The sequence below is a fragment of the Pseudophryne corroboree genome, chromosome 11 (assembly GCF_028390025.1).
Source record: "Pseudophryne corroboree isolate aPseCor3 chromosome 11, aPseCor3.hap2, whole genome shotgun sequence".
NCBI lineage: Eukaryota > Metazoa > Chordata > Amphibia > Anura > Myobatrachidae > Pseudophryne > Pseudophryne corroboree.
The window spans coordinates 82357112-82383152 of NC_086454.1; the positions used below are offsets into that span (position 1 = coordinate 82357112).

General features: G+C 44.8%; 1 protein-coding gene across 1 annotated transcript in view; it reads right to left on the reverse strand.

Moving 5' to 3' along the window:
- LOC134968904 (solute carrier family 13 member 1-like) overlaps positions 1-26041 on the reverse strand; it is a 121323-nt gene that overhangs the window by 10287 nt on the left and 84995 nt on the right. The window contains exons 8-15 of the mRNA XM_063944475.1: positions 23157-23305; positions 20567-20686; positions 14693-14791; positions 13200-13301; positions 11844-11944; positions 9960-10087; positions 8581-8742; positions 656-793 (exon numbers count right to left, since the gene is read on the reverse strand). Of these exons, the coding sequence (XP_063800545.1) occupies positions 656-793; positions 8581-8742; positions 9960-10087; positions 11844-11944; positions 13200-13301; positions 14693-14791; positions 20567-20686; positions 23157-23305 (999 nt within the window). The remainder of the gene's footprint in view (positions 1-655; positions 794-8580; positions 8743-9959; positions 10088-11843; positions 11945-13199; positions 13302-14692; positions 14792-20566; positions 20687-23156; positions 23306-26041) is intronic.

Genomic DNA, 26041 nt, shown 5'->3' on the forward strand with positions numbered 1-26041 from the left:
GCGCACAGCTGCAGTGCTGTGCGCTACCTTGTTGAAGACCGAAGTCTTCTGCCGCCGATTTTCCGGACCTCTTCATGCTTCTGGCTCTGTAAGGGGGACGGCGGCGCGGCTCCGGGAACGAACATCAAGGTCGGGTCCTGCAGTCGATCCCTCTGGAGCTAATGGTGTCCAGTAGCCTAAGAAGCCCAAACTACCACCTGTTAGGTAGGTTCGCTTCTTCTCCCCTTAGTCCCTCGCTGCAGTGAGTCTGTTGCCAGCAGATCTCACTGTAAAATAAAAAAACCTAAATATACTTTCTTTCTAGGAGCTCAGGAGAGCCCCTAGTGTGCATCCAGCTCAGCCGGGCACAAGATACTAACTGAAGTCTGGAGGAGGGTCATAGTGGGAGGAGCCAGTGCACACCAGTAGTCTAAAGCTTTCTTTATAGTTGTGCCCAGTCTCCTGCGGAGCCGCTATTCCCCATGGTCCTTACGGAGTCCCAGCATCCACTTAGGACGTCAGAGAAAGTATTTTAAACGCTTCATAACATATTAGGCAGATGTGTTGGGATAAAAACTTGTTTCGACATATACTGTATGCCACTTATGGGTATTCTAAAAACAGGAGATGAAATGTGCGTTTGTACACTACATTTTGCAATCGGCCATCTACTCACCATGTCTGGCACAGTCAGGTGACCGTAGGAAAACACGATCGCGTTTGGAGGATTGGCAACAGGTAAAAGGAAAGCGCAGGAAGCACTTATTGTAGCTGGGATGATGACCAGAAGCGGATTTACTCCGATGCCTTCAGCCTTTTTCCGCAAGCAGGAAACAAAACAAGAGCACGTCACTATGGGACATTTGAAGTTATTTAAACAGAGTTGAATGCAAGTCCATTTGTTCCATTCTGCACATGTGTAATAAAATGTGGAAGGAACTGCTCACATGTAGAAGTGGATCAGAGGTCTTCATGTCTTGGAGCAGTATTTCCTAACCACGGTCTTCAAGGCACACTGACAGTCCAGGGTTTAGTGATATCCATGCTTGAGCACAGATGGTTAAATCAAAAGAACTGAAGTACTAATTAAGGTCACCCGTGCTTAAGTAAGGTTATCCTTAAAACTTGGACTGTTAAGTGTTGTGTGCCTTGAGGACCGTGGTTGGGAACCCCTGTCTTACAAGGAGATGTATCAAAGCTTGGAGAGAGATAAAATTACCAGCCAATCAGTTTCTAGCTGACATTTTTCAAACACAGCCTGTAAAACGACAGAGGCTGATTGGTTAATACTTTATTATTATTGCTTATTAGCAGTTTCTTATATAGCGCAGCATATTCCATTGCACTTTACAATTAGAACAACAGTTATAGAACAAAACTGGGCAAAGACAGACAGACAGAGGTAGGAAGGCCCTGTTCGCAAGCTTACAATCTATAGGGAAATAGGCACTGATACACAAGGATAGATGCTACCTGTTACATAATGGTCCATCAGATTGCCAGGTTCTTAATAGGTTGTGTGATATGATCACCCAGCAATGTTGGAAGACAAAATGTGAGGTTATGTGGACTGTACAGAGAGGATGTAACTGGATAGGGAAGCACTGAAGGTTATGTGGGTGGGTCTGGAATTTGATAGGCTTGTCTGAAGAGATGAGTTTTCAGGGAACGTTTAAAGGTTTGGAGGCTAGAGGAGTGTCTTATTGTGCATGGGAGGGCATTCCACAGAGTGGGTGAAGCCTGGGTAAAGTCCTGTAATTTTGAGTGGGAACAGGTAATACATCTGGATGAGAGACGCAGATCTTGTGCAGAGCGGAGAGGTCAGGTAGGGAGATATTTTGAGATGAGCGAGGAGATGTATGATGGTACAGTTTGGTTAATAGCCTTGTATGTAAGTAAAAGTATTTTATATTTAACACGGTAGAATACCGGTAACCAATGGAGGGAATGACAGAGCGGATCAGCAGACGAAGAACGTCTAGCGAGGAAGATTAGCCTTGCAGCTGTATTCAGAATGGATTGTAGTGGTGAGAGCCTATGTTTGGGAAGACCAGTAAGGAGACTATTATAATTATCAATGCGGGAGATGATGAGTGCATGGATTAGAGTTTTTGCAGTGTCTTGTGTAAGATAAGGGCGTATTTTGGATATGTTTTTTAGGTGCATGTAACATGATTTAGAGACAGATTGAATGTGTGGAACAAAGGACATTTCAGAGTCAAGGGTGACACCTAAGCAGCAAGCTTGTGGGGTAGGGTAGATAGTCGCATTGTCAACAGTTATGGAGATATCAGGTTGGTAACTACTCTTGGCTGGTGGGAAAATAATTCTGTTTTGGAAATGTTGAGTTTGAGGTGGCAAGATGACATCCAAGATGAAATGGCAGACAGGCATTCAGTGACACGAGCCAATACAGATGGCGATAAATCTGGGGAGGATAGGTAGATTTGAGTATCATCAGCGTACAAATGATACTGAAATCCGAAGGAGCCGATTGGTTTACCAATAGATGAGGTATAGATTGAGAACAGCAGAGGACCTAAGACTGAGCCTTGCGGTACTCCAACTGATAGAGGTAGAGAAGAGGAGGTAGAATCAGAGAAGTGAACACTGAAAGAGCGATTAGATAGGTAGGATGAGAACCAAGTAAGGGCTGTGTCCTGAAAACCTAGGGATTGTAGTGTTTGTATGAGAAGAGAGTGGTCAACAGTGTCAAAAGCAGCAGAGAGATCTAGAAGAATAAGTAGTGTGTAATGGCCTTTTGATCTAGCAGTGACTAGATTGTTCACTACTTTGGTCAGTGCCGTCTCTGTGGAGTGTTGGGCACGAAAACCTGACTGAAGTGGGTCCAATAAGTTGTGGGAGTTAAGAAAGTGCGTAAGGCGAGTGTAGGCAAGTCTCTCAAGTAGCTTGGAGGGACCTGGTAGCTGAGAAATGGGACGGTAGTTAGAGAGTGTGTTTGGATCAGTTGTGTTTTTTTAGAATGGGAGTAATCACTGCATGTTTAAACAGAGAAGGAAAGATACCAGTAGAGAGAGAGAGAGAGAGAGAGATTACAGATTTTAGTAACGTTGGGATAAGCACAGGAGACAAAGTTTTACTGACCTGTGAGGGTATAAGATCAAGAGGAGAGGTAGTGGAGTAGGAGGATGAAAAGAGTGTTGATACTTCATCTTCACTTGTGGGATCAAATGAAAAGAAAATGCCAGAGGGTTCAGGTAGGGAATTGAGCAGGTCACTGGCTCAGTTAGAGCATATCATTTCATCTCGGATTTTATCAATCTTGACCTTGAAGTAGGAAGCAAGTTCTTGTGCACTGATAGTAGCTAGTCGGGGAGGTGAGGGAGGGTAAAGAAGTAATTTAAATGTATTAAAAAGTCGCTTGGGGTTGGTGGCATGATAAGAGATGAGAGATTGGAAATATGTGTGTATGGCAGTGTCCAGGGCCTGACGATAGGAGTGGCAGGTAGCCTTATATGTGAGAAAGTCTCTTGGATACCGAGATTTCCGCCACTGACGTGCTACTTTATGTGACAGTTTTTGCAGGTGTCTTGTTGATTTAGAGTGCCATGGTTGGCATCTAAGCCTACGTGGAGTGTGATGGGTAGCTGGAGCCACTTCATCAGAGGCACTTCTCTAGGGTCTGGTGCAGGTGTGATACAGCAGTGTCAGGTGTAGTAAATGTAGAAATTGGTGAGAGAAGTTGTTGCAGAGAAGTGGAAAGTTGTTGAAAATGTATATGGTTAGTATTTCTGCGGGTTAGAGGAGGCTTGCTTGGTTTTAATGTCATAGAATTTAGAGTAATAGAAGAGATTGTGAAGGTGATCAGGTTGTGATCAGAGAGAGAGAAAGGAGTGTTAATGAATTCGGAAACTGAGCAGAGCCTGGTGAACACAAGATCAAGGCAGTGGCCCTCCTGGTGAGTAGAGGAGTCGGATCATTGGGTGAGGCCAAGAGAGGAGGTTAGAGAGAGGAGTTTGGAGGCATGAACAGATTGTGGTCTTTCAAGAGCTATATTGAAATTGCCCATAATGATGGTGGAGATGTCAGAGGATAAGAAGTGTGGGAGCCAGGCAGAAAAATCTTCTAGAAATTGTTGTTTGGGTTGCCCAGGAGGGCGATAGATAGCTGCAACACGCAGAGAGAAGGGGGTGAAAATCCTGATAGAGTGAACTTCAAATGATGTGAATGCGAGTGATGGAACCTGAGGTAGAACAGTGTATGTGAAAAACTGTGACAGTAAGATTCCAACCCCACCACCTTTACTATTATTAGGCCTAGATGTGTGTGTGAAGTGGAAACCACCGTGTGACAGTGCTGCAGGGGAGGCCGTGTCTGATTGTGTGAGCCATGTTTCTGTTATAGCCAGCAGATTAAAGTTGTGAGATATGAAGAGGTCATGGATGGATGTTAATTTGTTACAAACAGAGCATGCATTCAATAAGGCACATTTTAGTGACTTGGAGGGGGATGGGAGACACGTGATCTTTATGAGGTTAGATGGATTTCTATGTTGTTTTGAGACAGCTGAGTGTGAGTGGGACAGGTGGTTGGAGCCTGGATTTGGTGATATGTCACCAGCTAATAACAGCAGAAGAGTGAGATAAATATTGGTGGATGTTTGCGAGTGTTTATTCTGGTAGCCAATTGTGGTTATCAAAGTACTTGCAGAGAAGTAAGTATAAAGCTCATGAGTGTTTAGAAGATGGGAGTGGAAAATAGAAGCTGCAATGTGCACAGAGGGGTGAGTTTTAGGGTGAGTGCAGAAAGTGTTAAATTTGGTGAGAATTCCATGAATTGAAATAACAAACAGTAGTTTGATGAACATGCTGTGGTCGTGTTTGAGATATTTTTGGGTTAAGTGGAGTAGGAATAAGTTGTTTAAGTCATACCCCTTTTCCACTGTAGCACGACACGGCTGCGACCCGTGCTACAGCGCCCTTTCCCACAGCGCTCACCAACCCGGCATATTGCCGGGTTGGTGACGCTGCTAGTGACGCGGCAGGGGCGGCGCTGGGAGATCACATGATCTCCCAGCGCCGCCCTCCCATACACTGTGAACGGGAGCCGTGTCGCCTCAACATGGCTCCCGTTCACACTAGACAGCTTACCGGGTTGAACACGTGTTCAACCCGGCAAGCTACCCGGGTAGGATTCCCGGATCACTTGAACCGGGAATTTACAGGGGGACCCTTTTCCACTAGAGAAAAACACGGGTAAATGCGCGCCCCCGTGCATTTACCCGTGTTTTAAGGAGCTAGTGGAAAAGGGGTATAAGTAACCTTTCCTTGATGTTGCTCAATGTTTGTTCAACTGTGTTTTTTAACTGTTCGGATAACACACTTCTTAATTCCACACTTATTAAATTCCACGCAAGCTACCCCCAGCAAGCTGACCCCTTGACTGAATCTAAAGAAATACTCTCTCTGATTAAGAACAGGCCTACCTCTGAACATTTGGTCACCTGACTGAAATGCTAATTGATCAAAGAACATCGATTGCACTGGGTGGGTACACAGGCAAAAACTACTCCAACTAGCCACAATAGATTCAATCACATACATAGGAAATGACAAGAAACACATCACATACATTCAAACATATGATGTGGATTGCAAGCAGCATGTGTGTCAATCTGAGCCTGGTAGATTAATAGCAATGATTTCACATACATTTATCCACTATGAATCCATGTTTGGCTTACACATATCTGTATGACATGCTATTTTCTTGGCATAGCTCTACAGTTGCCATAGGCCAGGACCAAGTTTCCAAGCTGATAATGGCCACATTTTTGGGGTTAAATGTATCTATACACAAAACTTCAATTTACCTGGCATCAAGGGCGGATCCAGAGCAAAATGACAGGGGGGGGGGGGCACCATGACAGAGGAAGAAAGAGGGGACTGGTGGTTATTTTGCATGTGTCTCACTCCTGGAAAAGTGCTGTGGACCCGCAACAAGGGACGCAGCCTTAAAGGGAATGATCTATCCAGAAGCCACTCCCTCATTTTCATCACGCTTCCTAACCCACTCCCTTTATGCCAGACTCCTCACCCACTTCCCAGCTCAGGCCTCCTTAGTCCTCACCCACTCCCCTCAGCAGTCACAGCCAAGCTCGCCTTCCAAGGGTCTACAGTCCTCATCTTCCACCTTCTGACCCCTCCCAGCACTGCTCAATCTCAGACTGCTTGGGAGAGGCAGTGGGTGACACCAAGGAATGGGTGACAAGGGAGGCAGTGGGTGACGTAGAGTATGATGGGGAGAAGCAGTGAGTGACAGGGAGTAGGTGATAAAAGAGAGAGGTGATGGGGATAGTGAGAGATGGAGCAGCAGTGGATGATAGGAAATGGTGACGGGGAGAGGCAGTAAGTGACAAGGAGAGGGGGATGGGTAATGGCAGTGGATGACAAGGAGAAGTAGAGGGTGACGGGGAGAGGGTGATGCCTTGGAGAGGCACAGGGTGAAACAGAGAGTGAGACAGTGGGTGACTGGGAAAGAAAGCGAGAGACGCATAGGCAGTGGGTGATGGAGAGGGTGACGGTGAGAGGTAGTGGATGATCAATACATAGAATATGACGGCAGAAAAATAGAACCACTTGGTCCATCCAGTCTGCCTATGTACACGCACACACACTTACACACTAGGGTTAATATTTGTCAGGAGTCAATTAACCTACAAGTATAATTTTGGACTGTGGGAGGAAACTGGAGTACCTGGAGGGAACCCATGCAAGTACAGGGAGAATATACAAACTCCACATAGTTGGGGCTTTGTTGAGAATTGAACCCAAGTGCGTCGAGGCAGTAATGCTAACCACTACACCACCCGTACTGCCCAATGCAGCAAGCACATTACTATCCCCAGTGAATTTCCCCCCTCAAGGAATGCAGAAAGCACATACCCCCTCACTAGTGGAGAAGCGAGTATGCCCCCACATACAGCAGCACAGTGAGCACATACCCCCAACCCAGTAAAGAAGTGAATATACCCCCTTTCAAGTGGTACAGCAAACACACAAGTGGCACTGTGAGGAGGACCCCCTCAGGTGGTGTAGTGAGCACATACCCCATCCACAAGTGGAACAGAGATAACATTTCCTTCAGGCAGTGCAGTGAGCACATTTCCCCTCCACATGCAAAAGTGTGAACATAGGCAGTGGTTAGCTGCACATATATATGAATTAAACATTACCACATATCCAGAGCCGGCCCTAACCAATTTGATGCCCTAGGCAAGATTTTGGCTGGTCCCCCAAGCACCGCCACTAGTTCCACCTCTGACCCTGTACCCCTTTCCCAGCACCATCACCCATTGCAGTTCTCATTTTGGTACTCCTACCCCCTATAGTTTAAATAGGAACAGTGTGCACAAGTGCAGCCCAAAAAGGGGCGTGTTCTTGCTGAAAAGGGGGCATGGGCACAAAACAGTACAACCAATTCAAATTACACCACCTAGTAGTGCAACTTTATTTACATTATATCATGCGATAATGTCCTTACATCACGTTACATCCCACAGTAGTACCGCTTTAACTTATATACGTTACTCCTCACAGTAAAGCCCCTTATTCACATTACATCACACTGAATTGCCCCCTATTCACATTACACCACACCCTATTGCTCTTTATTCACATTAGACCACACAGTAGTGCCTCTGTGCCGAGCCCCCTCCTTCCCTGAATCCGCCACTGCCTGGCATCATCACATGTGTGAACAAAAATATAGAAATGTAAATCTATGGCCACATTTCTGCTTGTATATAAATGGCGGATTTTTACATTCAAGCTTAAATCAGGACCATAGGCTATATTGGGGGATTACCTTAACATATTTATAATCAATAAGGTTCTTTACACAAACTTTCCCCACATGTTTATAACCCCCTCCTCTCTGCTACGGTATAATGTGCTACATTTTCTTGTACTAACGTTCTCTATGGTGTGTTACTAAGGCATTAGATCACCAGCATGCTATGTCAGTGCTTTTGTACACAATATGATGCACTCCCCCAACTTATCCCGGGCCCAGGTCTTATGCTAGGTACACACTTTATAGATATATCTGCAGATCAATTGATCTAGAGATATATCTATAGACGGTCCGGGCAGTGTCTTGTGCATACACACTGCCCGATCCATTGGGACTTTACATGTGCCCGCCCAGTTCAGCAGTCAATCACTGTTGGCTGCTGCAGCATGTGCACAGGCGGTCGACTGACACAACGATGCACCATTATATATCTGTACATATAATAGTCATTGTGTGTGCTGCAGAGCTGATGCGATATGTCTGTGAACGACGACGTTCACAGACATATTGTTGGTACACACTGGCTGACGGGCCGGCGATATATCGGCCAGTGTGTATCCAGCATTAGGCCTCAGTCTGAGCCTAGTGCCAGTCTCCTAAGCAATGATTGCAGACTCGCGTGCATTTTTTTGACATTTGACACCTGCATTCTATGGACAGATGACGGGTTGTTAGGCTCAGCAATACTGAGTTGGTGTACTTTTCTGGTCAATACAATAGATACGTTACAGACATTCTTGTTACAGTATTGCAATATTTGTGAAGACACCAATTGTATGCCCTCACCAGTGAGGAAAGGATGGGTTGGAATATGGTGATGGTGGCCGGGTTGCTCGCCACCTCGGTAACAGATGTCACCATCAGACAGACGATCAGTACAATCACCCAGACCGGCAGACTGCTGAGAGGCTCCATCTTCTGCCCAACCCATGTTGAAAGCCCAGAGACCTACAAGAGGGATGAGAAGTTTGATAGTAGTACCAGTGTGAACCTGATCATTGCCAGCTAATGCCACAAAATTATATAACTGTAGATTATCATCAAATCCCTTTATACCAGGTAACTCTAAATTTATAGCACAGTTCATAGTGATCAGTTAGAACGACACTTGTCATTATTTTACACCAAACACTTGGGGGTCTATTCATGAAGCAGTGAAAAGAGTGGAGAAGTGAGTCAGTGGAGAAGTTGCCCATGGCAACCAATCAGCATTGAAGTAACATTTATAATTTGCATACTATAAAATTATACAGAGCAGCTGATTGGTTGCCACGGGCAACTTCTCCACTCTTTTCACTGCTTCATGAATAAACCCCTTAGTGTTACTTCTGTAAGCATCAGGTGAACAGAATATATACATCTGATCATAAACATATTGTCATTCTGCTCCCAAACCTTAAAGGTGGGAAATAATGGAATGGAGATGGAAAGAAGAGGCAATGTCAGGGAGTGTGTATAGTACATGCTCATAAATTAAAGTTGGCTGAGGGTGGAAAACCCTTGTAATGTGAATAACAATAGGCGTTGCATTTTCCTTTTAATGTAAGCATCTTACATTCAAAATTGAGAGTGCGCAAGAAGCTGATGTTTTGGAATTCCTCAGTGTAGTCAGTCAAAAGTAACTGTAATTACTAATAGGGGAAAAAAAACGTGTATTTGATGAAGTTAACTGGGCAAGAAAACAGACCCTAGGGGGTTTATTTACTAAGTGTCGGCTTCTAAAAGCGGCCACTTCCTGCCACCTTTAAGCCCAAAATTTAAAAGGGCAATGCTTAGAATAGTAAAATATGGGTAACATGGTATTAAAAGCATTGCACTCTAAATTCCAGGGTTCAAAACAGGCAGATTTTACAAGCTGCTGCTCTGGTCAGAGATGAATTACAATGGGCATCAGCCCTAGAGGAAACTCTCCAGACAGGCAATCATACATGTCCTTGATACTTTATTTCATGACTGGTGATTTAAAGTAATCATGTCAAGGTTACATCATAACTGGTTATCTGCAATAAATATTAAATTCCCAAGTTTCTTGCTGCCCTGGTGACAAAAAAACATGCTTGTCTGAAGTTCCTTGCAAGGAAAACCCTTAAATTTGGTGGCCCCCACCCCACAGATGACCATGCAGGTCTATGTACAGTTATGTTATTACCTGGAAGGTTACTTACTTCACATCCCTTAGCCAGAGCAAAACCACCTCCAACCAAGATGACGATATGCCAAGGTATACACTCTTCAAACTCCTTCCAGGTGATCATCGGTGTGTTCTCCACCACCGGGGATACTCGGGACTTTCCTAAAATGGCAAAATGATAAAACAGCTATTATTAGCAACAGACAGTCTAGAGAACCATATTTCCAGTAAGTTATACATAACTAGATGCTTTATATGGTGGCTGCCTGCATAGTGCACCATTCAACACATTAAAGAGCTGGCATGCTCATTCATCAAAAGTATATCCCATAGTCCTATCTAGGTCATATCGGCACTTTAATGTTTTCCATAGTCCTTATTGGGGCCAAATTCATGTTTGTACACAAAAGCGAATTGTGATATTCTAGGTTACGGAGCTGCTAATATTAGCAAGTGAAGCTGCCGCCCAGGAATGACATGATAGACGCCCACCCGAGCCATCACATACTCAATCACAATTGCGTACACATTTGCAGCCTATATGCAATAATGGGGAACATCGGGATTTAAGGGTTTCCCTATAGCTATGCAGACTTACAGCACCAGAAGCAGGTATACACCCTAAAAAACAACAATGAAACACCCACATTTTTGCCATCATTCCCCGATAACACCTCCACATAGCCACATCCTGTCAATCACTTTTCCATAAAGTCATCATTGCGAGCGAGATAGCAGCAGCACCTTGAGGCTTGCGCACTGCGTCCGCAGCACACGCGTAGTCTGCCATTAATCGCTCCGTTTGCGTGATAATCTGCCATTGTGTACCAACATGAATTAGGCCTTTGGGCCAATAGTGGATGGCGGCTCAAATGGAGACGAATGTCCAGACTATGCAAAGGGAAAGAGTAGAATAGGTCCAAATGGCAAATGAGCAGCATAGCTCGGAACAGGTGAGACTTAGAATATCGTGCAAAAGTTCATTTATTTCAGTAATTTAACTAAAAAAGGTGAAACTGATATATAGACTCATTACATGCAGAGTGAGATATTTCAAGCCTTTATTTGTTATCATTTTGATGATTGTGGCTCACACCTTAAGAAAACCCCAAATCTAAAATCTCAGAAAATTAGAATATTACATAAAATCAATAAAAAAAGGATTTTAAATACAGAAATGTCAGCCCTCTGAAAAGTATAATCATGCCTATGTACTCGGTACTTGGTTTGGGCCCCTTTTGCATGAATTACTGTCTCAATGCGGTGTGGCATGGATTCCATCAGCCTGTGGCACTGCTGAGGTGTTATGGAAGACCAGGATGCTTCAATAGTGGCCTTCAGCTCTTCTGCATTGTCCGGTCTCATCTTTCTCTTGGCAATGCCCCGTAGATTCTCTATGGGGTTCAGGTCAGGTGAGTTTGCTGGCCAATCCAGCACAGTAATCTCACTGTCATTGAACCAGGGTTTGGTACTTTTGGCAGTGTGGGCAGGTGCCAAGTCCTGCTGGAAAATGAAGTCAGCATCTCCATAAAGGTTGTCTGCTGAAGGAAGCATGAAGTGCAATAAAATGTCCTGGTAGACGGATGCGTTGACTCTGGATTTAATAAAGCACAGTGGACCAACACCAGTAGATGACATGGCTTCCCAAATCAACACAGACTGTGGAAACTTCACACTGGACTTCAAGCATCTTGTGAGTGCCATGTTCCAGGACTTTTCCCCAGATCTCCAAAAATCCCGCTCTCAGTTCTTCTATACTACTTTAAATTAGTTTATGCGTTTCTTCTCTGTTAGGGTTGGGGTATACCTTTGTTGGGCATTCGGTCAGGATTTCTGTCTATGAAGGACATCTAGTAAAATGTTCTCCTCTCTGTCCTCTAGTATTCACAGTACCACAGTACATCCACAAACCACTTACCCTTTGATCTACAGCGCAGCCAGCTGGGCTTCCTTCCAGGTATAATAAATAATAAAAAGCCGAAGAGAATAGCTGAAGTAGCATCAGATTTGTAACCTTTCCTGTTTAATAGGGGGAAAAAAACACTGTTATAGTCATAACACAAATGTAGACCTAGGATGTCATTAACAAATGTCATATTTACCAAGCTCAGTATATTGTGAGAAGTATAGGTAGTTGTTCATTGCAAGTCGTTACAGTGCAAAATCCTATTATGTGATGTTCTGGCGGGAGGCAATCAAGTTGCCGGCTGCCGGGATCCCGGCGGTTAGGAAACCGATGCTGGAATCCCGACACCCGGTGTAATGCCGGTGGCCAGAATCCAACCACCCGAAGTGGAATATAACCCTGGGCCCGAAGCGTGGCGAGCGCAGCGAGCCCGTGAGGGGCACGATGTGCTCGCTAACGGTATTGTCTGTCTCCTGACTGCCGGGATATCAAATCGAATCCATTCCGGCCGGTGTAGTGTCACAGTAATCACTACATACTGCACCAAAGTATTTGGCAAAATATAGATTTTACTTAGGAACATTCCCATATATTATGCAGCGATGTCACCACTCTCATCTTATAGCCGTCTGCCTCTCCCATTACTGACCTGTAAAGTACCCAGATGAAAGAAGGGATATATAATTTGTGTAAAAACAGGAAACACGGGGCCTTATTCAGAGATGAACGCAGATCACTACATACATAGCCAGATCTGCGTTCATCTCCTCACATGCCGGGGGCCAACCAGCAAAGGGCAAGGCCGCCCAGCATATGTGAGGCCACCTCCCGATGCGTCCGCAATCATTGAAACTAATGTTGATCCCTTGGTGCGCTGTTAGGCGGTCCGCTGCCCTCACCTTCACCTTACCTGGCAGCAGCTCTTCTCCTCTGCTGCTGTGTGCCTGAGCAGCAGCCGTCTCCTCTGTCTCTGTGGGTGGGGGCAGCTATCACACGCAGCCCCCCCTCCTGGATATGGTCCTGGCTATTGGGCTCAATGCACCCTCCTGCCTGTCAGGCGTGGTGCTTAAAGCAATGTTTTTTTCAGCATTTTGTTCTAAGGGGACACGGCCACGCCTCCCACAATAAGCCCCCCTCCACTCCACCCCCCCCCCCCAAAAAAAAAAAAAAAGTGGAATACGTTGTGAGTGAATAAAGAAATCCAGCATCCCTCCCCTATTATTTTGATGGAAAAAGATTTTTACACTTCTTGAATGATCCTGCCCTAAGCATCCACTTGGTCTATATGATAAATACCGACCTCAGACTGCACACACAAACAGGTGATGTGAGAAAATTATATAATTGTAACCACCTAGCACAACTCACAGTCCAAACAGTGAATCCCAACCTGGGATAAATCCAGGGTCCCGAGTAAACCACGACAAGGCCATCAATAGGAATATTGCAAGTGTCACAACCTCCTGATAACTGTAACATAAAAACAATAAAACATGATTATTATGGAGGTATCCAATTACCCGTGATGCCATTTTGGTGGGTGAAAACGGACGGATCTTGCAATTAATGAGCGATAGTCATTATCGTTTGAAAACGCACCCGTGATCTCGCAAAAACACATGGGATCGGGGAGAAGTCCCTGATCACGTGTTAACTTGACTCCGGCAGCCCTTTTATCACGGATTATGCTTCGGGTGCCTGAGGCATAAGCCACAATAAATGTCGGAATCGGATGGAGGAAACAGCTGAATTGGGGCTAACAGAATAGCCACCCGCGGTAATTGGATACCCCCTTATCACTACATCAGGGTTCTCTGGAAGACCTGTGTTGCACTTTCAGAAAGCAGTTATTTACAGATATATAACGCAACAAAATAGATCAAGCTTGCCAAATGTCAAAGTGTAACTTTCTTCAAATTTCAGACAGAGGGGCATATGTAATAGGGTCGGAGATGCGGGATGCCGGCCGATCACAGACTTTTTTTTTTAAAAGCACCAATCATTGACAAGGTATGGTTTTGCCTTGTAAATGATTGCCGCTTTAAAAAATAACCTCAGTCCCCTCATTTAATGCTGTAGGTTTTCACGTTTTAAAAATGGTATGCCTCACTGTGCTGCCATATTATTCCTACACGCTGAAAGCATTCACACAAAAAAGAAGAAAAATTAATGAACATTTTTAAGTGTAGATTATGGGGGTTATCCAAGTACCCACGGTCAATGACCACGGGTAAGCAGTGTGCCGGGGGTTTATCTGGGATTTTGTTTCACCTGCCTCAGGCCAGTGAAACCAAATCCCCAGAAACAGCCCCGTTGCGGTTTCTCACAGAAGCACCCAGGTTTCACTGAACCTGTGTGTTTTCAGGGAGGAAAGTTTTTTTTGTTTGTTTTTTACAGGCGATCTAATCGGATAGCCTGTAAAGAAACATCAGTAAAAAGTGAACTGGATTCCCCGCAATATCTTGAAAACCCTTGTGTAGAATCCCCTGCATTTTGCCATTTTGGAATGGTACTTTAATGCGGATGCCGGAACCACAAGTAATTCTTTGTGGTGCATCGAAAAATAAATATACATATTTGCTTTCGTGCAAAAAAGGCAACAACTTTTTTTGGTAATTTTGGTAAAATTTAACTTGAAAACAAAGTCTTCTGGGAAAAAACAAACAAAGTATACATTTATTGGGTGTTTCTTAAAGAAATGAGCAATATTGATGTTGGAATGCAACGAGTACAACAAGGTGGGAAAATGGAATCAGCACAGTATGAAAACCCCCAGCAGCACAAGAGTGAAAGACAGGTGAAAAATACTTTTCAGTCCATACTGGACATCATTACTCTCCCTTACTGGACTGAAAGCATACCTCAGAGACCCCAACTTCTCATATTCTTGTTTCAAAATATTTCTGGAGTCCTCATCAGTTGGAGACTTGGACTTTCGCCAGCACTGTAGTTCTTTGAGACTGCAAAATAATCATGGGACACATTCAGTACCTTATGAAGAAGTTCTGCATTTTCCCTAGTATTAAGGAAATCCCGGACTAGTAATTACTCCAGAATGGTGATAACAGAACAGGCCACTGGATACAGTTATTTATTAGTGCGCCTCTCCTGGAAATAAATATGAATAAATAAATGTATTTACTTTTTGGGAGGGGGAGGGGGTAAAAACCCATTAGATATAATACAACTTGCATGAAGTTATGATTTTATGCATACATTTTTTTTTATATTTATTTGTAGCATCTGTGAAAATCAGGCCTCCAGTCCCATGCATGTAGTGGGCTCCTCGCACATGCTCAGTGCGGCAGAATGGGGGCCATTAGATCATTTTTGTGGCTTCAAATTATTGGCAAAATATTGTTAACAACAAGCAACAACAAGTAACTGTGGGGGTAATTCAGAGTTGATCGCAGCAGCAAATTTTTTAGCAGTTGGGCAAAACCATGGTGGTCATTCTGAGTTGTTCGCTCGCTAGTAGTTTCTAGCAGCCGTGCAAACGCTATGCCGCCTCCCACTGGGAGTGTATTTTAGCTTAGCAGAAGTGCGAACGAAAGGTTCGCAGGGCAGCTACGAAGTTTTTTTGTGCAGTTTCAGAGTAGCTCAAAATCTACTCGGCTCTTGCGATCACTTCAGAGTGTTCAGTTCCTGTTTTGACGTCACAAACACGCCCTGCCACGCCTGCGTTTTTCCTGGCACGCCTGCGTTTTTCAAACACTCCCTGAAAACTGTCAGTTGCCACCCAGAAACGCCCACTTCATGTCAATCACTCTGCGGCAACCAGTGCGACTGAAAAGCTTCGCTAGACCCTGTGTGAAACTACATCGTTCGTTGTAATAGTACGTCGCACGTGCGCAATGCGCCGCATGCGCAGAAGTGCCGCTTTTTTGCCTCATTGCTGCACAGCAAACGATTGCAGATAGCGATCAACTCGGAATGACCCCCCCACCCATGTGCACTGCAGGGGGGGCAGATGTAACATGTGCAGAGAGAGTCAGATTTGGGTGGGGTGTGTTCAAACTGAAATCTAAATTACAGTATTAAAATAAAGCAGCCAGTATTTACCCTGTACAGAAACAAAATAACCCACCCAAATCTAACTCTCTCTGCACATGTTATATCTGCCCTCCCCCCCTGCAGTGCACACATAGGCAGATTAAGGTAGGGGCGCAAGGCATACTGTACCCCAAGCCCCCCATTGTCAGGGGCCCCCCTCAAGCGGAGCACACTGACATCACTTGTGCAGTAGCAGAACCAGGCAACCAGAATGTGAGCTGTACGGTATGCAGCGCAGACAGACACAGGAGTATTCAGGAGCTACTGACCAAAGGATAGATAGGAGGGAGTAGAGAACCCAGGGATCCCATCTTCTCCTCCTCCCCACCTGGGTGTCTGGGTCCTATGTACCCAGTTATCTAATGAGAGTATTCGGGTCTAGCGAGACACACACACAGAGAGTCCTACTCTGGAGAGGCTGCTGCTATTCTTGCATGTGACAAGTTATGGATTTTATTTTTCTATGTGTATTTTAAGGTTAAGTTGTCTTTGTTCCACTACAAGACAGGCATTATTAAACGATTAGTTTAAATCTAATATACACCACTGGTTTCAATTTAATATACACAATCCGTACCTCCTAACATGACCTATTACAGGAGGGACATTTTCACCTAATTCGAAATACCTTTCTTATCAATTAAATAGTTCAATACAAGTGGTGCCATTCATATATTAAGAGGGAAGTCCAGGTAGAGAACATTCTGATCCTCCTGGAATGGGTCATGTTGGGAGGTATGCACAATCTAATATACACCGCCCTTCCCCCGGGCCCCCCTGTTTTAAAAGCCCTGGTCCCCCATCCCCAAGGCTTAATCCGACCCCGAGTGCACATGGTTTTGCCCAACTGCTAACAAATTTGCTGCTGCGATCAACTCTGAATTACCCCCTACATATCATGGCAAAATCCTATATAATAAAAGGCTGACAATGCTTCTCGCCTCTGTGGGGGGAATTAAAGTGTTGTGCTCGCCGGCGGCCACTAAATGGCGCCCAACGGAGTAATTCAAGTGTTGCTCCATTAGGGTGCGCACAGCTGCCAGTGCTGACATTACTGTTATGTTGTTCTGTCATTTTGACGGGCTGGTAACTACTGTTTACATAATGGACACCAAAAATCTATAAAAGCACATTATATACTTATTTTAATACAAGTGATTTATATAGCGCACACACATTCCGCAGCACTTTACAGAGAATATATGGCCGTTCACATCAGTCCCTGCCCCAGTGGCGCTTACAATCTATATTCCGTAGCACCTGTTGGGATTTAATTTACCTGCCAGTATATTTCTGGATTGTGGAAGTAAACCGGAGTACCCAGTAGTAACCCACGCAAGCACGTGGAGATCATACAAACTCCACACAGTTGGGGTCATGGTTGGAATTTAACCTATGACCTCAGTGCTGTGAGGCAGTAATGCTGACCATTACACCATCTGTACTGCCCAATATACTTGATCTACACCAGGCTTAGTTAATATAAGAAGACTCTGTCTTTGATATTCACTATTCCTAAGACAAGATAAAACAAGATTCCGATCTGGCCAGTCCCTCTGGAAGCTACAACAGGCCACTGCTGCAACCCTCTACTGCGTGCCGGTTTCAGACAGGCAGCAGTTTTGTCAATGCAGCTGCTATGTGAACATCCCATTTACACGGACAACACTGCTTCTTGTTTGAAAAAGGCTTGTGCAGCTGGGGAGAGTGAAACACAAGGTAATTATAATTGTTTATTTATTTCACTACTCAAATCAGCCCACTTTCCATATGATTATATTTCATAGGACAGGCAGTAATCCTACAACACATTGGGTTCCCAGTTCTCCAGCGTCTCCTATTACAGGAAATATTCTTAAACAGTCAATTGGGTATATGCAATTAGCGGCGAATCGCGGCAATTTTTCGCCCGTTTTTTAATTCGACACAATTCGACCGTCAAATTCCGGCAAGTGGGTGCCGAAATTTACCATATTCAATAAAAAACAGATTCGACAGTCCCGCTGTCGAAAAACGGCCGATTTGACGGATTTTGATCCGATTTTTTAAAAACGGGTAAAAACCCGAAAAAAAATTGCGTGGGGTCCCCCCTCCAAAGCATAACCAGCCTCGGGCTCTTCGAGCCGGTCCTGGTTCTAAAAATCCGAGGGGAAAAAATGACAGGGGATCCCCCCGTATTTTTAAAACCAGCACCGGGCTCTGCGCCTGGTGCTGGTGCAAAAAATACGGGGGACAAAAAGCGTAGGGGTCCCCCGTATTTTTTACACCAGCATCGGGCTCCACTAGCTGGACAGATAATGCCACAGCCGGGGGTCACTTTTATACAGCGCCCTGCAGCCGTGGCATTAAATATCCAACTAGTCACCCCTGGCCGGGGTACCCTGGGGGAGTGGGGACCCCTTCAATCAAGGGGTCCCCCCCCAGCCACCCAAGGGCCAGGGGTGAAGCCGAGGCTGTCCCCCCCATCCAAGGGCTGTGGATGGGGGGCTGATAGCCTTGAGAAATTTGAAAGAATATTGTTTTTTCCAGTAGTATTACAAGTCCCAGCAAGCCTCCCCCGCAAGCTGGTACTTGGAGAACCACAAGTACCAGCATGCGGGAGAAAAATGGGCCCGCTGGTATCTGTAGTTCTACTGGAAAAAAAAATACCCAAATAAAAACAGGAGACACACACCATGAAAGTAAAACTTTATTTCATACATGCCGACACATACATACTTACCTATGTTGACCCGCCAACTGCCACGCCCCCCCTCGTCACTGAAGAATCCGGGGTACCTGTGAAAAAAATTATACTCACCTCAATCCAGTGTCCGGATCTTTTAAAATAATCCTCGTACTTGGCACAAAAAAAAAACGAACAACCGAACCAAACGGACTGAAAGGGGTCCCATGTTTACACATGGGACCCCTTTCCCCGAATGCAGAGACCCCCCCGTGACTGCTGTCACAGAAAGGTCTCTTCAGCCAATCAGCGAGCGCAACGTCCTGGCACTCTGCTGATTGGCTGTATGCGCGTCTGAGCTGTCAGACAGCGCATCGCAAAGCCTCTCCATTATATTCAATGGTGGGAACTTTGCGTCAGCGGTGAGGTCACCCGCGGTCAGCGGCTGACCGCGGGTAACCCCACCGCTACCCGCAAAGTTCCCACCATTGAAACTAATGGAGGGAGCTGTGCGATGCGCTGTCTGACAGCAGACGTGCATACAGCCAATCAGGTGAGTGCCACGAAGTAGCGCTTCCCGATTGGCTGAAGGGACCTTCTGTGACAGCAGTCACGTGGGGTCCCGGCATTCGTGAAAAGGGGTCCCATGTGTAAACGTGGGACCCCTTTCAGTACGTTTGGTTCGGGTGTTCGTTTTGTTGTTTTGCCAAGTACGAGGATTATAATCTGGACACTGGATTGAGGCGAGTATAATTTTATTCACAGGTACACGTGGATTCTACTTGGACAAGTAGACAGAGGTCGGCGTGTGAACATAGGTAAGTATGTGTGTGTCGACATGTGTGTAATAAAGTTTTACTATCACGGTGTGCGTGTCCTGTTTTTATTTGGGTATTTTTTCCCCAGTAGAACTACAGGTACCAGCGGGCCCGTTTTTCTCCCGCATGCTGGTACTTGTGGTTCTCCAAGTACCAGCTTGCGGGGGAGGCTTGCTGGGACTTGTAGTACTACTGGAAAAAACAATTTTCTTTCAAATTTCTCAAGGCTATCAGCCCCCCATCCGCAGCCCTTGGATGGGGGGGACAGCCTCGGGCTTCACCCCTGGCCCTTGGGTGGCTGGGGGGGGGACCCCTTGATTGAAGGGGTCCCCACTCCCCCAGGGTATCCCGGCCAGGGGTGACTAGTTGGGTATTTAATGCCACGGCCGCAGGGCGCTGTATAAAAGTGACCCCCGGCTGTGGCATTATCTGTCCAGCTAGTGGAGCCCGATGCTGGTGTAAAAAATACGGGGGACCCCTACGCTTTTTGTCCCCCGTATTTTTTGCACCAGCACCAGGCGCAGAGCCCGGTGCTGGTTTTAAAAATACGGGGGATCCCCTGTCATTTCCCCCCCCCCGGATTTTTAGAACCAGGACCGGCTCGAAGAGCCCGAGGCTGGTTATGCTTTGGAGGGGGGACCCCACGCCATTTTTTTTCGGGATTTTACCATTCCATTTAAAAAAATAATAATAATAATATTTTTAAAAATATATAAATAATACTTGTGCCTCCAAAATAGACAAACCAATTACCTAATCCCTTCTAATATAAATAGATATGCTATTACCAATAAAAAACACACCAAAAAAAACATGTTTTAAAATTGTTTTATTAGATTCCCCCACCAAAGTGTGGCGGATTGAAAATGATGAATTTACTGTCTAAAAGCACTGTTGTCGAATTTCCAAACTTCAATTGAATATACTTTTGGCGAATTGCTGCATTTGTACCATTGCAGAAATGTCGAATTTGACAAACGTCGAATTTCAAAAAGTCGAATTTTGAAAGTCCGTTTTTTTGACGGAAAGTACTGGATTGCATTGTCGATTTTTTTCTTTGGGCGAAAAAGTCCCGTTTTTCGACAATTTCGGGAATTCGACCGCAATTGCATATACCCCAATGTGTTTAGAGATTCCTATGATGCCCTATAGGTCTGTAAAATCCCACTCCCGGGATCACATGCCAATTTGCCACTCACCTAAAACCCAGGAAAAGCCAGTTGATCCACATCCAAGAAAATATCAAGATGATGAAGGCAATGGGAAATGAGAAGGCGATCCAGGATCCAAAATTCACAAACTGGCATCCAGGGTAACGCCTGCGGAGGAGGAACATAAAGATAGAGTTTCCCTGCAGTATACCAGGGGGTCATATATAGGAATTTCATGGTAAGGAAGGGAACACGTCAAATGCATTCTCTGGGCGGTATTCAATTACTTTCACCCCCTTGCACACCCGTTCTGTTTCTGCTGATGGGCGTGGTATAATCATTTCAGCTCGCTACCCCTGCAGTAGCGAGGGCGCCCAACCCATTACGCAGCTAAACCTGATTACAATGGGCGAGATATGTGCTTTAACGGGGATCACTATAGAAAGGAAATTGGGCGTGATAAATCATTTCAATACAGCCCTATACATGTATTTTCTACAGCTCTTACTTTATCTTAATACAAACACTAAGCTTTCCACTTAAAAAGTCAATATAATAAAGTACTACTGTACTAATATCGGCTGTTATATGAACTGTACTAGTCTGTACCACTGAACTCTTTTAGCCCTGTACTACTATATATTTACATATTACTGTAGGATATAGATTGCCAGTGTACCTCTGTACAATTGTGTACCACAATGCTCTTCAAAGGATTTAAAAAATATGTTCTATTGTAGTAATTGAAGGTCTTGATTGTATAATATTGCTATATTGTACAGTTATACATTCATGGCCTTACGTACTTGACAGTATCAGTATCAAATGTATTATAATTTGGGTTTATGGCTTGTAATGATGGCCCTCATTCCGAGTTGATCACTCGCTGCCGTTTTTCGTAGCGCAGCGATCAGGTTACTACTGCGCATGGGAGTGGTAGGGAAAACGCAGGTGTGTCCAGGCGTTTGCAGGGCGGGTGTCTGATGTCAATTCCGGGACCGGACAGGCTGAAGTGATCGCAGCGGCTGAGTAAGCCCAGAGCTACTCAGAAACTGCACAAAAAACTTTTTCGTCCCGCATGGCTACACAAGCGTTCGCACACTTGCAAAGCGAAAATACACTCCCCTGAAGGCGGCGACTATCTGATCGCCGCTCTGCAAAAAATAGTTAGCGAGCGATCAACTCGGAATGAGGGCCAATATTGTCTAACTCTGTAGTATTGCTCTGTTTATGGCTATTACCGGTACACCAGATATTTACAATGCGTGCAATTCTCCTATTCTAGAGCTAGGCACTGTACTATTCAGTGTTATATTAATGTAAGCAGGGCCCTTTTAAGACATCAGTGGCCCCCTAATCCGTCATGGAAGGGGGAAACTTGTGGTTGTATTCCATAAGAAGAGATTGTATCAAGTTTACTTGAGAACAAAACATTTTTTTGTGTGAAGGGTTATTACATTTTTAGAATTTGCGGAGCAACGTCAGAGATCTCTTAGGGCTCAGGATAGATTTACATCTTGAGCTAGGTTACGATTAGACTTGGATTAAGACTTGTGCGAGGTATAGGGTTACAATAAGAGTTCAGACTTAGGACTCAGACGAACACGTTAAGGTAATGCAAGTGTCAGTGTGTGGATGATAAAATTGAACCTATTCATATGTATAAATATTTTATTTTATTTTTTTATTAAACTACAGATGTGTCATTGTCCACTACTGAGGCAGTCGTGACAAACAGGTCTTCTCGGCACACCAGGTTGCGTGCCATTAGGCTTGCACCGAGCATCTTTTCCAAACGAATGTGCATCTTAGTCACGATGTTATGCGACAAACCATGGGTCTTCAACCTGCGGCCCTCCAGCTGCTTTGGAACTGCACATCCCAGCATGCCCTGCCACAGTTTTGCTATTAAGGCATGCTAAAGCTGAGCAGGGCATGCTGGGATGCATAGTTCCACAGGTTGAAGACCAGCGCTCTATACTATATAGTATGATGCAGCAGCTGCGGCTTTATTTCACATCTGGTTCCGTTGTGCCAAATCTGCGACTTTCTACATATTTAAAATTAATTCTTGTGCGGTTCAAGTCACAGCCCGGTGTCTCTGGTACAGACGGAGCGGTGTTTCGCCGCATCTGGGGTGCGAATAAGATGCAAACGTAAAGAAAAAAACTCACAACGCTACACTGCTCAGCTCTCTCTCGCACCAGGCGCCTCAAACCGCATGGCATATTGAGCCAAGGTATATGGCGGACACACCTGTATACAGTTAATTTGATACCATAAGAGCCTACCCCCTGGTCTTCCAAGGATTCCTTAGAGCTGAAGTAGAAGCTCTGTAACTAGATTCCATTACTGAGAACAGCACAAGTTTGCCTTTTGCCTTATTAAAAAACACTTTGATTGTGGGTTTTGTCCATGTGCCAGAGTGTATTACTGTGATCTACTGTACAAATTATAGGTTTGTGTATCATTACTCTTAAGAACACTACCAAGCGCACATTACTGCGTTATGCAGGACACTGCTGGCACTCACGGCAGATGAGGTGTCCTGTGCAACATACGAATGCTACAGTTTGACTCAACATGATAAATTTGTGCATTGCCATCACGCACATACAACTTGTCAGAAATTACTTACGTTTCAAACTGCTCAATAAATATGAGGTTAGTGGAGGTCCCGGTGAGTGTGGCCATTCCTCCAATAGTAGACGAGTACGCGATGCCCAGGGAGAAAGCCTTGCACATCATGTGATCGCGTTTCGTCCTGTAGAAGCGGCCGGACTTGCTCTGTAAGAACAAAAAGCAAGGCTGCAATGAAATACCCCAGTTCCACATACAGCAGCATTTCATCCAGTGTACGGTGGCTGCACCAGCGCTGTTCTGTCTGCATGCATTGCTGGATGCTGCAGAACCATAATATTCCCGACAGAATGTGGGGAATCCAGTGGTATGTTCCAAAAATCGTTCTGCATTCCCACATCCACAAATTCTGTTTTGGAACTACGGTAAAATCTACACATTTTTACCAATGGGATACAGGAATTTAGTAATAAATGTTCTAGGCACCGCATAATAGATTTCTAGGACTATACTATGGCTCCATGTACCCTGTAAGATCATGTTACTTTGGTATCACTGAATTTACAGCTCGAGGCTGCTCAGTCTTTGGTATACCTCTAGAATCTCTCTGACCAGATGTTTTACAAATGTACCATGACAGAGCCAAGCAAACGCATCCTAAGAAATGTCCACTTCTCTTACGCTACAGGAACACAGCTTACAAGTACAAGAAAAGGGAGGCTTAAGCCGTTCTATTAATCATTTCAAGAGGGAGAATACCGCTACTTTGGAGTGGATTGATTTTTACATTTTTTTTGGTTTAAATTGCTGTACATTTGAATAGATTGCCTTGTAGATTGTATAACGAGTACACCCTAGGAGCATACATCATCCAAAGGCACCAGACAGGGTGTTACAGGGAGAAAGTGCACTTGGAAATGATGCCACTATGATCAGAGGATGGTGATCATTAGGTCTACAAGATCACTAGGTCTACATGGTCATTAGGTCGACATGTAAAAAGGTCGACATGAGGTTTTCACAATTTTTTGCCATTTTTTGACCTTTTTCATACTTCACGATCCACGTGGACGACAACTGGGAATAGTGGGGGTCATTCAGAGTTGATCGCTAGCTGAAAATGTTTGCTGCACAGCGATGATGCAAAAAAATCAGCACTTCTGCGTATGCGGCGCAATGTGCACGTGCGACGCACTTTCACAATGGCCGGTGTAGTTTCACACAAGGTCTAGCGAAGCGTTTCGGTCGCACTGCTGGCCGCAGAGTGATTGACATGAAGAGGGCGTTTCTGGGTGTCAACTGACCGTTTTCAGGGAGTGTTCTGAAAAACGCAGACGTGCCAGGAAAAACGCAGGCGTGGCTGGCCAAACGCAGGGCGTGTTTGTGACGTCAAATCCGGAACTGAACAGTCTGAAGTGATCGCAAGCGCTGAGTAGGTCTGAAGCTACTCTGACACTGCACAAAATTATTTTGTAGCCGCTCTGCGATCCTTTCGTTCGCACTTCTGCTAAGCTAAAAAACACTCCCAGTGGGAGGCGGCATAGCGTTTGCACGGCTGCTAAAAACAGCTAGCGAGCGAACAACTCGGACTGATCCCCAGTAAACGAGCGAAGCGAGCCATGCAAAGGGTTACGGTGCACTAATTGGGGGTCCCCGTCACTTTTTGAAGAAAACGACACCAACAAAAGTTTAAAAAACTCATGTCGACCTTTTTCCATGTCGACCTAGAACGTCGACCAAAAGTGGTCGTCCCAATGTATGTCAACCTAACTCATGTTGATCTAATGAACCACACCATTATCAGATGGTAAATAGCAGTGAGAAGGGCTTGTCTTTGGAAATACTGAATATGCTCCCAAAACACACTCACTCATAGAGCACTGGCTTTGAGAACAGACACATGCTGTACTCTAAAGCAAGTCCCATCACACCCACTTGTGTAATAACATTGTAGGACTACATGAACAGGGTTAATACGTATATGTATAGTTGTATACCATACATTTTCCTAAAACCTCCCAAAGAGGAAAAGTGGAGTGGTTCCTAGCTATTTTTAGAATGTTCTACAGAAAGTGTAGGTGGAATCTGATTGGTTACAATGGCAAGACCTCTGCTTACCCTCGCTGTAGAAGTTTGATAGATCTCGCCCTCAGTAGAGGAGTGTGGGTTAGTAAGGAAGATGACTGCTAGTGACTGCCGATGCCAGATTATTACCATGCCTGCGACGTCACCTAATCCACAGGCAGCTTCATTCCATTCAATCTTGACCTTGTTATCACTAACATGTCACTAGACGACAATGTCAGCGCCCTGCACGAATGTATGGATAGACACAATTTTATCTTTCATCAAGGTCATACACTGAGTGGGGATTCAATAAGGTGCAAGGTTTAGCGAGGTAAAACAACCCACGACGAATGTAGCACCCAACTTTGGATTATCACAGGTATGCGCTCTCCCGATACCCTAAATACTTAATGGGAAAAAAAGTGATTGGCGACATTTCAGCTCTGAAAACTCTGCGACGCAAGTTACAAAAAAACCTAATAAAATTTTTTTAAATCTATATACCTAACAAAAAACTTTATGTTCTTAGACACTTCTATATCAGCGAAAAACATATCTTTCTCAACCTCAAACATGAAGCTGTTAGCAAAGGCCGGAGAAACACAGCTGCCCATAGCACAACCTTGGCATTGTTCAAACCACCTCCCATCAAATAGGAAGTAGTTTCTGAACAACGTCAACTGTAGCAATTCAATAAAGAAACTTATATCAGGGCCATTATAGACTAGTGAACTGGATAGCAATCTTCTGGCAGCCCCTACACCTCTCCCATGTGGGATATTGGTGTAGAAGCTAACCACATCCAGTGTGCACAACAAACATTCATCTGGTAGTCGTGGTAACATGCTCAATTTTTTAATAAGGCTAGTAGTGTCC